This window comes from Hemitrygon akajei, chromosome 31 (genome assembly GCF_048418815.1).
Source record: "Hemitrygon akajei chromosome 31, sHemAka1.3, whole genome shotgun sequence".
In the NCBI taxonomy this organism is placed as follows: Eukaryota; Metazoa; Chordata; class Chondrichthyes; order Myliobatiformes; family Dasyatidae; genus Hemitrygon; species Hemitrygon akajei.
In genome coordinates, this window is record NC_133154.1 from 17415367 (window position 1) to 17429432 (window position 14066).

General features: G+C 47.7%; 1 protein-coding gene across 1 annotated transcript; it reads right to left on the reverse strand.

Annotated features, from left to right (window-relative positions):
* Positions 1 to 6: 6 nt before the first annotated feature.
* Positions 7 to 13684, reverse strand: LOC140719164 (germ cell-specific gene 1-like protein). The gene is made up of 5 exons (XM_073033581.1): positions 13405 to 13684; positions 10973 to 11020; positions 6968 to 7120; positions 2830 to 2941; positions 7 to 2740 (listed from the first exon to the last, which is right to left on the reverse strand). Exons 1-5 carry the CDS (start codon positions 13682 to 13684, stop codon positions 2464 to 2466), a joined length of 870 nt encoding a protein of 289 aa, XP_072889682.1. The 3' UTR covers positions 7 to 2463.
* Between the last annotated feature and the right edge of the window lie 382 nt (positions 13685 to 14066).

The following is a 14066-nucleotide window of genomic DNA, read 5'->3' on the forward strand; positions in this document are numbered from 1 at the left end:
TGATGACCACCTACCCTTCACATTAAATGGCATTAACCATTGAATAAATCCTGAGTTGAGCAGTGACTCCACCTGATACCCCCAAAACCTGGCCACCATAAGACTCAACCTCAGTCGCGTGAAGGATTACTCTCCACTTCCCTGGGTGAGTGGAGCTCCAACAATACTCAGGAAACTCACCACCAATCAGAACAAAACAGCCCAATGATTGACAGATGTTCCACCAATGTAAGCATTCATTAGCTGGACCACAGCAGTGTGCACCACCTACAGAATACACTGCAGTTTCTGACAAAGGTAGCTCAAACATCATCTCATAAACAATTAGGGATGGGCTACAAAAACTGGACTTGTCCGCAACAACTGTATCCTGTCAAAGCATAGAAACATAGAAAACCTACAGCACAATACAGGCCCTTCGGCCCACAATGCTGTGCCAAACATGTACGTATTTTACAATTACCTCAGGTTACCCATAGCCCTCTAGTTTTCTAAGTTCCATGTACCTATCCAGGAGTCTCTTAAAAGACCCTATCGTATCCGCCTCCACCACTGTCGCTAGCAACCCATTCCATGCACTCACCACTCTGCGTTTAAAAAAACTTGCCCCTGACATCTCCTCTGTATCTACTTCTAAGCACCTTAAAACTGTGTCCTCTCATGTTAGCCATTTCAGCCCTGGGAAAAAAAACCCTGACTATCCACACGATCAATGCCTTGTACACCTCTATCAGGTCACCTCTCACCTTCCATCACTCCAAGGAGAAAAGGCCAAGTTCACTCAACCTATTCTCATAAGGCATGCTTGCCAATCCAGGCAACATCCTTATAAATCTCCTCTGCACCCTTTCTATAGTTTCCACATCCTTCCTGTAGTGAGGTGACCAAAACTGTACTCCAAGTGGGGTCAGACCAGGGCCCTATATAGCTGTAACATGACCTCTCAACACGTACAAACACGCTGGAGGAACTCAGCAGGTCGGGCAGCATCCATGGAAACGAGCAGTCAACGTTTTGGGCCGAGACCCTTCGTCAGGACTCACGAAGGGTCCTCACGAAGTCTTGCTGAGTTCCTCCAGCTTGTTTGTACGTGTTGATTTGACCACAGCAGCTGCAGTGTACTTTGTGTTTACATTACCTCTCAGCCGCCTGTCCTCCTTTACGCTCTCATTTCCAAGGCTCTCTCAGGCACTGTCTACCCCTTGCCCCACTACCTTTCCCACACAGACAGTCTGGTTATTTATGAATCCTTTATTCACAGAGTATCACCGTCTGGATCCCAGTGTTGACTCTTGGTTGAGTTTCATCATCACATTTCTCAGGCAACCCTGAGGACTGGTAATTCCCTGTCCGTGCAAGTTTAGTGGGTTCTTGGCTAACTGATGAGACCAGCCTGGGACACCTAGACCCTTCCACAGGCAGGCTGGTGGATAGGTAGCTTGTGAGATAATATGTTCCTTCTGCTTTTGAGGTACAGCCTTAAGGGTCTCAATATCTTCCCTAAGGCTCCTCCTCCACTTTGAGTAACCGAGGGCCAGAGATTTCAAGGAGTCATTAAGGATGTTCCACACATGGGCTTTGAGAACATCTTTGGACCTTCCCCACTGTTACCCGGAAATCTCTTTTCATGGCAGAGACTGGAACTGAGTATCAGCTTTGGGCGTCTAGTGTCAGGCATGGCTAATGGAGGAGAATCATAGCTTCAGTACTGGGGGTGTCGCCTGGGAGGGGACACAGACATAGCAATGGGAATACTTCTCCAGGCCAAGCGTGTCTGCTGCGGGTCGTCCAGATCTCAGGAAGGTAGGGGTCTCTGCTCTCTGGTGGACCGTATTTCACGTAAAAGTACTGAGCTACCAGAAAAGGCAGAGGGGTCCTGCAGCCCCCTTCCCAAACAACCTCTCCCACCCAGGTTCTGTTGAGGACTCAGCTTCACATACAAAATACTGGAGATCAGGCAACATTAACAGTTGACATTTCGGGCCAAGACCCTTCACCGGGACTAGAAAGGGGCATAAGCCAGATTAAGAAGGGTGAAGGGAGGGGAAAGAGTATGAGCTGGGAGGTGGTAGGTGAGACCAGGTGAGGGTATAGGTGAAGAGACAAAGGGCTGAAGAAGAAGGGATCTTCAGCAGTTGGAGAGCAGCAGAGATCACAGAGGGGGAGCAGTGAGAGGGGGTCTCTCTGAAGAGAGGATTTGTCGACTGTTTATTCCCCTCCGTACCTGACCTGATGAGTTCCTCCAGTGTTTTGTGTGTGTCCCTCACGATTCCTTACACCAGCTTACAGCTCGGGCTTTAACCAAGTCTCTCTAACTCTGACTGGCCTGAAATCGACATAAAGCACTGGGCCTACTGCCCGTGGCCCAGGCTACTTTTAGTGACTCAGTTTTGTGATTGGTTTCTGCTGCCCTTTGAAGCCATCAAACTGCATGCAACAGATCATTCAGTCCATTGGGCGGGGTTAGCAGTGCTCGTCCCCCAGGGACTCTGCGGAGTCAGGCTCGTCCACTGACCCGGCCCTCACCAGGAGACCGGGAGCCAGGTTAGAGAAGATGTCAGCGGAGCTGGAGGCGGACTGGTTGGAACGGCTGGAGAAATAGCTCAGCCCCCCGGGTCGCTGTTTCAGCCTCTGCTTGGAGATCTTCTGCGACTGATGGAACTCGAGGGCCGTCTTGGTGTAAATGTTCAGAGCCGTGACCGAGGACGCCATGCAGAAGGTGAAGGAGAGCCAGGCCAAGCTGTAAAACAGCGCGGGTTACTAGCGAGACCGCCCTGTAAACCCTGCAGCAAACATTCAACACCCACCCCCGAAACGCGTTGTACTCACTAGAAGGACCAGCCGAAGTCCCAGCGATGGGGTATCCAGTCCTTCGGCCCTTGGCTGGCTGTCACTTGGAAAACCTGTGTGTACATCATGTGGGCTATCATCCCCAGCAGGCCTGGACGTAAAAGGAGAGCGTCACACGCTGACCTGCACACTGACTGGTGTGTGCGCCAACACTACACACGTTCAGTGTAGTGAACATTGCACTACAGCGTCACACACTGACTGGTGTGTGCGCCAACACTACACACGTTCAGTGTGGTGAACATTGCACTACAGCGTCACACACTGACTGGTGTGTGCGCCAACACTACACACGTTCAGTGTGGTGAACATTGCACTACAGCGTCACACGCTGACCTGAACACTGACTGGTGTGTGCGCCAACACTACACACGTTCAGTGTGGTGAACTCTGCACTATTGTGCACAGTCAATGGTGCACACACTTAATGGTAAATCCATACACTGATGAACAAACCCCCTGCTACATGCACACACTTACACATACACTCACATTTATTAATGTGCGCTGATGAACACTCGCTGTCACACTGAAAACACGTGTACTCTCATTTTCTCATACATACACAGTTGCACACTTACTGATAGTCACACCCATCATCTCTTCACCACAAACACACGCACAATAACACATTCTCTCTCTCACACACATCGCCTACATATATTCACATACATGCACTGACACACTCAAAGGTCCATTTAAAGAGATTATATGTGAACATATCTATGGGACATATCTATGAGGATGTAACTATGAAAATGGACAAGGGAGAGCCAGTGGATGTAGTGTACCTGGACTTCCAGAAAGCTTTTGATAAAGTCCCACATAGGAGATTAGTGGGCAAAATTAGGGCACATGGTATAGGGGGCTGAGTACTGACATGGATTGAAAATTGGCTGGCTGACAGGAAACAAAGAGTGGTGATTAACTGGTCCCTTTCGGAATGGCAGGCTGTGACCAGTGGGGTACCGCAAGGTTCGGTGCTGGGACCGCAGCTGTTTACAATATACATTAATGATTTAGATGAAGGGATTAAAAGTAACATTAGCAAATTTGCTGATGACACAAAGCTGGGTGGCAGTGTGAAATGTCAGGAGGATGTTATGAGAATGCAGGGTGATTTGGACAGGTTGGGTGAGTGGGCAAATGTATGGGAGATGCAGTTTAATGTGGATAAATGTGAGGTTATCCACTTTGGTGGCAAGAACAGGAAGGCAGATTACTATCTAAATGGAGTCAAGTTAGGAAAAGGGGAAGTACAACGAGATCTAGGTGTTCTTGTACATCAGTCAATGAAAGCAAGCATGCAGGTACAGCAGGCAGTGAAGAAAGCGAATGGCATGCTGGCCTTTATAACAAGAGGAATTGAGTATAGGAGTAAAGAGGTCCTTCTGCAGCTGTACAGGGCCCTGGTGAGACCACACCTGGAGTATTGCGTGCAGTTTTGGTCTCCAAATTTGAGGAAGGACATTCTTGCTATTGAGGGAGTGCAGCGTAGGTTCACAAGGTTAATTCCCGGAATGGCGGGACTGTCATACGTTGAAAGATTGGAGCGACTGGGCTTGTATACACTGGAATTTAGAAGGATGAGAGGGGATCTGATTGAAACATATAAGATTATTAAGGGATTGGACACGCTGGAGGCAGGAAGCATGTTCCCGCTGATGGGTGAGTCCAGAACTAGAGGCCACAGTTTAAGAATAAGAGATGCTCATTTAGAACTGAGATGCGGAAAAACTTTTTCACCCAGAAAGTGGTGGATATGTGGAATGCTCTGCCCCAGAAGGCAGTGGAGGCCAAGTCTCTGGAGGCATTCAAGAGAGAGTTAGATAGAGCTCTTATAGATAGCGGGGTCAAGGGATATAGGGACAATAGACAATTGACAATAGGTGCAGAAGTAGACCATTTGGCCCTTCGAGCCTGCACTGCCATTTTGAGATCATGTCTGATCATCTACTATCAATACCCGGTTCCTGCCTTGTCCCCATATCCCTTGATTCCCCTATCCATAAGATACCTATCCAGCTCCTTCTTGAAAGCATCCAGAGAATTGGCCTCCACTACCTTCCGAGGCAGTGCATTCCAGACCCCCACAACTCTCTGGGAGAAGAAGTTTTTCCTTAACTCTGTCCTAAATGATCTACCCCTTATTCTCACACCATGCCCTCTGGTACTGGACTCTCCCAGCATCTGGAACATATTTCCTGCCTCTATCTTGTCCAATCCCTTAATAATCTTATATGTTTCAATCAGATCCCCTCTCAATCTCCTTAATTCCAGCATGAACAAGCCCAGTCTCTCTAACTTCTCTGCGTAAGACAGTCCAGACATCCCAGGAATTAACCTCGTGAATCTACGCTGCACTTCCTCTACAGCCAGGATGTCCTTCCTTAACCCTGGAGACCAAAACTGTACACAATACTCCAGGTGTGGTCTCACCAGGGCTCTGTACAAATGCAAGAGGATTTCCTTGCTCTTGTACTCAATTCCCTTTGTAATAAAGGCCAACATTCCATTAGCCTTCTTCACTGCCTGCTGCACTTGCTCATTCACCTTCAGTGACTGATGAACAAGGACTCCTAGATCTCTTTGTATTTCTCCCTTACCTAACTCTACACCGTTCAGATAATAATCTGTCTTCCTGTTCTTACTCCCAAAGTGGATAACCTCACACTCATTCACATTAAATGTCATCTGCCAAGTATCTGCCCACTCACCCAGCCTATCCAAGTCATCCTGAATTCTCCTAACATCCTCATCACATGTCACACTGCCACCCAGCTTAGTATCATCAGCAAATTTGCTGATGTTATTCTCAATGCCTTCACCTAAATCGTTGACGTAAATTGTAAACAGCTGTGGTCCCAATACCGAGTCCTGTGGCACCCCACTAGTCACCACCTGCCATTCCGAGAAACACCCATTCACCGCTACCCTTTGCTTTCTATCTGCCAACCAGTTTTCTATCCATGTCAATGTCTTCCCCCCAATGCCATGAGCTTTGATTTTACCCACCAATCTCCTATGTGGGACCTTATCAAATGCCTTCTGAAAATCAAGGTACACTACATCCACTGGATCTCCCCCATCTAACTTCCTGGTTACATCCTTGAAAAACTCCAACAGATTAGTCAAGCATGATTTACCCTTGGTAAATCCATGCTGGCTCAGCCCAATCCTATCACTGCTATCTAGATATGCCACTATTTCATCCTTAATAATGGACTCTAGCATCTTCCCCACCACCGATGTCAGGCTGACAGGTCGATAGTTCTCTGTTTTCTCCCTCCCTCCTTTCTTAAAAAGTGGGATAACATTAGCCATTCTCCAATCCTCAGGAACTGATCCTGAATCTAAGGAACATTGGAAAATGATTACCAATGCATCCGCAATTTCCAGGACCACCTCCTTTAGTACCCTAGGGTGCAGACCATCTGGACCTGGGGATTTGTCAGCCTTCAGTCCCATCAGTCTTCTCATCACCGTTTCCTTCCTAATGTCAATCTGTTTCATTTCCTCTGTTACCCTATGTCCTTGGCCCATCCATACATCTGGGAGATTGCTTGTGTCTTCCTTAGTGAAGACAGATCTAAAGTACTTATTAAATTCTTCTGCCATTTCTCTGTTTCCCATAACAATTTCACCCAATTCATTCTTCAAGGGCCCAACATTGTTCTTAACTATCTTCTTTCTCTTCACATACCTAAAAAAGCTTTTGCTAACTTCCTTTATATTCCTGGCTAGCTTGCGTTTGTACCACATTTTTTTTCTCCCCGTATTGCCTTTTTAGTTAAGTTCTGTTGTTCCTTAAAAACTTCCCAATCATCTGTCCTCCCACTCACCTTAGCTATGTCATACTTCCTTTTTTTTAATGCTATGCAATCTCTGACTTCCTTTGTCAACCACTGTGGCCCCTTTCCCTGTGGGCAGGAACGGGGTACCGATTGTGTACGATCAGCCATGATCACAGCGAATGGCGGTGCTGGCTAGAAGGGCTGAATGGCCTACTCCTGCACCTACTGTCTATTGACTGAATTGGCAAGGATTCACCGCTGGAGTCTGTGGACAATTACAAGGGTCTTTGCAGGGGGATTGATGCTTACAAAACCTGGCTCACCTGACAGCACCGAGAAGACGGCCGCAAACGCATTGAGCTTGAGGCCGCAGTTGGAATTTCGAGGGAAGCACATCTCCAAGGCCATCAGCAGGAAACTAACGGACAGCAAGGCAATGTAGAGAACTTCGGAGACCAGCGAGAGCCACAGTATACCTGCACCGCAGGGGGAGAGAAGGTCAGAATGCGTCTGGACCAGGAACAACGTGTGTTGGTCTCGTGTGTATCTGTGTTTCAGTGGAGAGCATGTTTTGTATTGGGGGTGTTGGTATGATTGCTGGGGTCAGAAAGCAATCTGGTCAGTGGCGTTGTTAATGTAAATGAAATGTGTAAAGACTGGATGTGTTGGGGGGGGGTTTCTAATGCGTGTGAATTGTTAAAGAGAGAAGGGGCGGGGCAATGACTCGAGCCCGCAGGAAGGAACGGAGCATACAAACGTGAGAGGCGGCAGGAAAAAAAACTGAACGTCTTTTATCTGAAAGCACCGCGTTCATGACGAGGCCGGAGAATTAACAGCTCCGGCAGAAATGAACAGGAACCGAACTGGTGGCCATTACGGAGATGAGATACAATGGTGACCAGGCTTGAAATGGAACATTTCAGAATTAAATGTTCAGAAGAGAGGGGAACATGAATAAAACGCTAACACTGATAACAGATAAAATGGAAGAGAGGGAAAAGGTCCTAATTCAGAAAATGACGAAGTCAAATTGGTTTCAGTGAGGCTAGAAACCTACCGCCGGGGTAGGGAGTGAGCGGGGGTGGGGGGCGCTATGTAAAGACCCCGAACTACAGTGGGAATGTAAGGCATAGCATTAGTCGGTATGTTAATCTACAGATAGACTGAACAAGCCTAAATGCACAGCAATAGCATGGAGGATGACAGGGTGTATCGAGGGGGGAGGGTTACTGGGTCAGTCTTATTCAATGCCTGGAAGACGAAAGAGCTGACTGGACTTTAAGAAGGGTAAGACGAGGAAACACGAACCAATCCTCATAGAGGGATCAGAAGTGGAGAGAGTGAGCAGCTTCAAGTTCCTGGGTGCCAAGATCTCTGAGAATCTAACCTGGTCCCAACATATCGATGCAGCTATAAAGAAGGCAAGACACCGGCCATATTTCATGAGGAGTTTGAGGAGATTTGGTTTGTCACCTAAAACACTCAAACTCAAGCATTCTGACAGGCTGTATCGCTGTCTGGTATGGGGTTGGCGGGGGGTGGGGGGCTACTGCACAGGACCGAAAGAAGCTACAGAAAGTTGTAAAATTAGTCAGCTCCATCGTGGGCACTAGCTTCCTTAGTATTCAAGACATCTTCAAGGAGCGGTGCCTCAGAAAGGCAGCGTCCGTTATTGGGGATGCCCATCACCCAGGACATGCTCTCTTCTTGTTACCATTAGGAATGAGGTAGAGAAGCCTGAAGACACACATTCAGCGATTCAGGAACAGCTTCTTCCCCTCTGTCATCCGATTTCTGAACGGACGTTGAACCCACATACACTGTCTCCCTTTTTTTTATTCTGCTTTTGCATTATTTTAATCCATTTAGTATACATACATATTTACTGTAATTTATTTAGTTTTCTTTCTATATTATCATGTATTGCATTGCTGCTGCTAAGTTAACAGATTTCACGACACATGTCGGTGATAATACAAAGGGTGATTGATAGGTTCATGGCCTAAGGTAGAAGGAGTCAATTTAAGAAAACCTAGCACATTTATTTTTCAACATAGTCCCCTCCTACATTTACATACTTAGTCCAGCGGTCGTGGAGCATACGGATCTTGGACCTCCAGAAAGTGTCCACAGCAGGGGTGATTGATAAGCGTGGCCTAAGGTAGAAGGAGATGAGTTATATAGCTCTCGTTACATGCACATGCAGGTCAAATCTTTGATTACACAGAAAGTTTGAAGTTAACTCATCTCCTTCTACCTTGGGCCACGAACATTAATCACCCTTAGTAAACCTGATTCTGATTCAATAACTCAAATAGCTATTGTCATAATATTGGATCAGGAGAGAAGACAAATTGATGAGCTGGTGACTAAGGGGCCTTTGGGGAAGAGTGATCATAATATCCCAGTAGATTGAAATGATAAAGAGAAATAAAGCAAACTATGGAGGTGTGAGTTGGCCAAGAGAGATTAGGAAATGGTGGCAAAAGGTGAGTAACGGGTTACATTAAAGAATGAACACACGGCTTGCAGCTACTCCAGGCAGAAAAGCGGACAGAAAAAAAACAGTCCAGCCAAGGTAACAAGAAGTTGTACACAATATTAGAGGGAAGGAAGGTGCTGACAATGCAATGCAAGGACTGGAGGAAGGTCAGATTTCAGCAGACAACCAAGAAAGAGAAAATATAACACAGAGTGTGCAAGTTCCTAAAGATTGATGAGAATGAAAAGATTAATGTGGGACCCTGACACAGTGCAACAGCAGAAATCGTAGCAGGAAAAGAGGAAGTACTGGAGAAATTAAACAATATTTTATCTCAATCTTTGCAATACTGGAGCGCACTGGGACTAGAGTGAAATTAAATAATAGAATTAGCTAACAGGAAATATTATAACTCAGTTCATTAAACTCCGAGGACCTGCTTCCTAAGCCTTTGAGGAAGGTGGCCAAGAAGATGATGGACATAGTGGTTCCATCAGTTTGAGAATGGTTCAGTTCACCAGTGTTTAGGATAATGTGTTTTCTCTCCAGTTTGGTAGGTCCCGAGGAGACTGTTAAGGCCAGGAGGTCAGGGATATATTCAGTTACAAGAAAAAGTTTGCAAACCCTTTGCAACCGTGTGGTTTTCTGCATTAATTATTCATAAAATGTGGTCTGATCTTCACCCAAGTCACAATAACAGGCAAATACAATCTGCCTAAACTAATAACACACAAACCATTGTACTACTTCTCATCAATACCGAAAACACCATTTAAACAATCACAGTCCAGGTTTAAAATAGTATGTGAACCTCTGGGGTAATGCCTTCTACAAAAGTTACTTGGAGTCAAGTGTTCCAATAAATTGGAGATTGGAAGTGTGGGTTGTAGAGGTGCCCTGCTCTATATTAAAAAAAAACACACCATCAGGTTACTCAAGTCAGATGTCCAAAAAAGATCTGTTTTTGTGCACCATGTCTCGATCAAAACAACTTTCAGAGGACCTTAGAGAATTGTAAAGATGCATGAAGCTGGAAAAGGCTACAAAAGCATTTAGACCTGAGTGATCATCAGACCACAGTAAGAGAACTTGTTTGCAAATGGAGGCAATTCAGTACTGTTGCTACTCTCCCTAGGAGTGGGCGTCCTGCAAGGATCACATCAAGAGCACAACGTGCAACGCTGAAGGAAGTGAAAAAGAACCCAAGGGTAACAGCAAAAGACCCGCAGAAATCTCTAGAATTTGCTAAAGATTTTGTTCACTATAAGAAAAACATTATACAAGAATGGTGTTCGTGGAAGGACACCATGGAGGAAGCCACTGCTCTCCAAAAAAAAAACCCATTGCTGAACATTTCAAGTTTGCAAAGGACCACCTGAATGGTCCACAATGCCTCTGGGACAGTGTTCTGTGGACAGATGAGACAAAAGCTGAACTTTTTGTTGGAAATGTACCTTGCTATATTTGGAGGAAAGAGAGCACTGCACACCAACACCAAAGCCTCATCCCACCAGGAAACATGGTGGAAGGAGCATCATGGTTTGGGGCTGCTTTGCTGCCTCAGGAACAGAACAGCATGCAATCATTGAGGGAACATTGAATTCAAAATTATATCAAGACATTTTACAGGAGAATGTCAGGCTGCGGTCTGTCATCTGAATCTTAATAGCAGAGTTTGGCCTCAGATTGTGTTCGGAAACAGAATTCCCTGTGATTCGCTGTTTTCCAGTCCCTATCCCCATCTTTCCCCAGCCCAACTCTCCTTTCCCCATCGTTCCAACTCCCTGAGAGTCCCACCCCATCTTCTCTCCCCAGCCCAGTCTATCCCACCCTGGTGCCATCTCACCTTGCTGTGTGATGGGAGTCAAGTCAATGAAACTCCGGCACTGCTCCCCTGAAATGAGACAAGTCAATAGTCATTGCCTGTATCTGGGTATCTCTCTTATCTTGCCCTGTCCTGCACCTGACGCACCCACAGCTACCAGCTCACTACCCAGGGCACAGACACTCAGTGAGACAGGCCATTAATCACTGCTCATGAGTGGCTATTTCTCTCCCCTAGCCCAGCTCTCCTCCCGATATATCCATAAGTACAAGCTCGCCACCCAGGACCCTAATACTCAGTGAGCCAGGCCATTAATTACTGTCTGTAACTGGGTACCTCTATCCCCTCACCCAGCCCTGCTCCCGACATATCCAGAATTACCAGCTCACCACCCAGAGCACAAATACCCAGTGGCTGTTCAGCCCTTCCGGCTGCTGCATCATCCCAGTGCCTTAAATCACAGACCGGGGGCAAAATTCTCCGTGGGCAGGGCTTCAGTAACCCGGCAGTGGTGGGGCGATGAACCCTGTCCTGTGTCCGGGTGGTACCTACTCAGATTGTTCTGGGGTGATGGTGAGGGGGTCACATGAATAAATCCCACAAGAAGAGCGAGTGCTGGGTTTCTGGTTGGAGCGTTGTGCTCTCTTCCCAATCAGATGCTATTGTGATGGGACAGTCTCTCTGGTGTGATTAGCATGAAGTGAAACATTGCTGCCTGCCAGCCCACAGACTGTCCCGGTGATGCTGAGGCTTCAGGAAAGGCTTAGTGGGCATCACTCAACCCTCGTCCGGTGACAGGGTGTCTCTGCCTCTCACTCTCCTCCCCACCCGACCCCCAACTCGAACTCTCTCCCCAGAGGCACAGGGTCCCAGAGTGCCAGCACTCCCTTCTTAACCACTCAGAACCCTTCATCAGAGCCAACACAGAGAAAACTTCTCCCCCAGCCCCCAGACATTTGTCAACTGTTACCCCCACAGATGCTGCCTGACCTGCTGAGAGTTTCCAGCATTCTCTATTTTTTATTTCAGACTTCCATCATCTGCAGGTTGCTTTTTTCAGATTAACTTCTCGATTCTCTCAAACCTAGTTTGGATTTCCATCATTTTCTAATTTGATTTCAGATTTATAGCTTTTTAATCTTAAACTGCAACTGTATGGCCTAGTTATTAATCTTCTCAGTTCATATAAGTACTGTATTTTAATATTTTTTTATGAAAGTAAAATCACTTAATCGTTTAATCACTCAGTGACGGTCTGGGGTGACGTGAATAGCTGGGCTGGGTGGGCAGAGAAGGAACAGGGGGCTTTTGTACAAGATAGACAATGGAGTCAAATGGCCTCGACTATCCTCAAACTCCCGTGTTACTCTGTGCACGGTGTTTCATTTCTACCTGATCTGGGCCAGTCCCTGGAACAGATTCTGAACCAGGCTGGAATTCCCGTTCACCGTGGACTAATCCTTCTGTTACCTGAACACCGGAGGGTGGGGGGAGCTGTCTGCACCCTCCTTTGGTCACCCAGTGGCCAGTAAACACCTTTGGGGAGTGACAGGGGCATGAGCAGAGCTCAGCAAACCTACACATTAGGTTGTGGTTTACACCTCAGTTCTGGTCTCCTTGATCTCAGGGGGCAGGGGGCAGGTGGGTTGCTGTCAGCTAGAGCATCAGGGGGACTGCCCCTGCACTAAGGGCTCTGTAGCATTCACCCCAGAGTGCAGGATGGGGTCTGAGCTTCTCAGTACCTCGGGTGTGGTAGCCCTGGGAGCACGAGCCTGGCTTGAGACTGGCTCTAAGAGTTCATAATGAATGATGGGGGCCCTCATTGAAACCTATCTGATATTGAAATGCCTAGATAGTGTGGACAGGGGGGGGGGGGGGGGGAGTCTAGGCCCAGAGGGCCCAACCTCAGAGTAGAAGGCTGTCTCTTTAGAACAGATGAGGAGAAATTTCTTTAGGCAGAGGATAGTGAAACTGTGGAATTCATTGCCTCAGACAGCTCTGGAGGCCAAGTCATTGGGTATATTTAAAGTGGAGGTTGCTGGGCTCTTGATTAATAAGGGTGTCAAAGGTTATGGGGAGAAAGCAGGAGAATAGTGTTGAGAGGGTTAATAAATCAGCCATTATGGAATGGCAGGGCAGACTTGATGGGCCAAATGGCCCAATTCTGCTCCTCTGAATTATGAGTTAACTGGCCCAGAATGATGCCAACTGTAACTACCCAGCTAATCAACAGCCTTGATCTCCAAATGTGATCTGGGCTATGTAGGTATGGCTGTGACACCCTTATCGAGAAACCCCTCCCCAACAGTAAACCTCCCTCCCCAGCTGTGATCTCCACCCCACCCCCGCCCCCCCCATTTGTGGTGTGGTCAGAGTCCAGGTCACCGGGTTAGCCCGAGGTTCGGCTGCCAGTGTCTGGACCCGTGGGGTGGGGGTTGAGAAGGCACCACAACCTGTGCCGGTGATGTTCTCCTGACAGGAGGTCCAGATGCCGGTGTGGAAGGCCCGGAAGGTGAAGCGGTCGTCCCCCGTCTCCCAGCTGTACTCGCTGTCGCCGATGCTGCTGTTGGTGTCGGCGCTGGGGCTGCGGGTGCAGTCCGTCGTCCTGGCCGGCGTGCAAGCGGGCTTCGGCACCTTCTGCGTGCCCACGCACCAGTAGGTGGTGGTGAGAGCGGTGGCCGACAGGCTCACCGCCACGAAGTTCAGCAGGAGGGAGAGCGTGTCGCGACTCATCGCTTCCCGAGGCCCTGAAACACAGACAAACAGCCCAGAGCCACTATATTAGGGGCTCACATTACGGCCGCTCGGAATATTGGGACGCCCCTAGTAGTTGTGGGGTAATAAAACAATCTGCCGGAGGAACTCCGTGGATGGGCAGCATCCGTGGGGAGAAAGGAACCGTCTAGATCTCAGTCCTGATGAAAAGTTTCGACCGTCAACATTAACCCTTCCTTTCTCCCCACAGAGTTCCTCCAACAGATTGAAGGGTCCCGGCCCGAGAAGTCGGCTGTTTGCTGCCTGGCCTGCTGAGTTCCTCCAGCATCTTGTATGTGTGTGTGTTGTCTAGTTTATGCTTCGTGTCGGGGTCACGTTTTGAACCGCGGTCACTTTCAGA

Coding starts and splice junctions, on each gene's coding strand:
- LOC140719164 (XM_073033581.1), bottom strand. CDS start 13,684: ATGAGTCGCGACACGCTCTCCCTCCTGCTGAACTTCGTGGCGGTGAGC. Junction 11,021..13,404: donor GGAGAACATCACCGGCACAG/GTTGTGGTGCCT, acceptor GTCTCATTTCAG/GGGAGCAGTGCCGGAGTTTC. Junction 2,942..6,967: donor CGTCTTCTCGGTGCTGTCAG/GTGAGCCAGGTT, acceptor TTTTACGTCCAG/GCCTGCTGGGGATGATAGCC.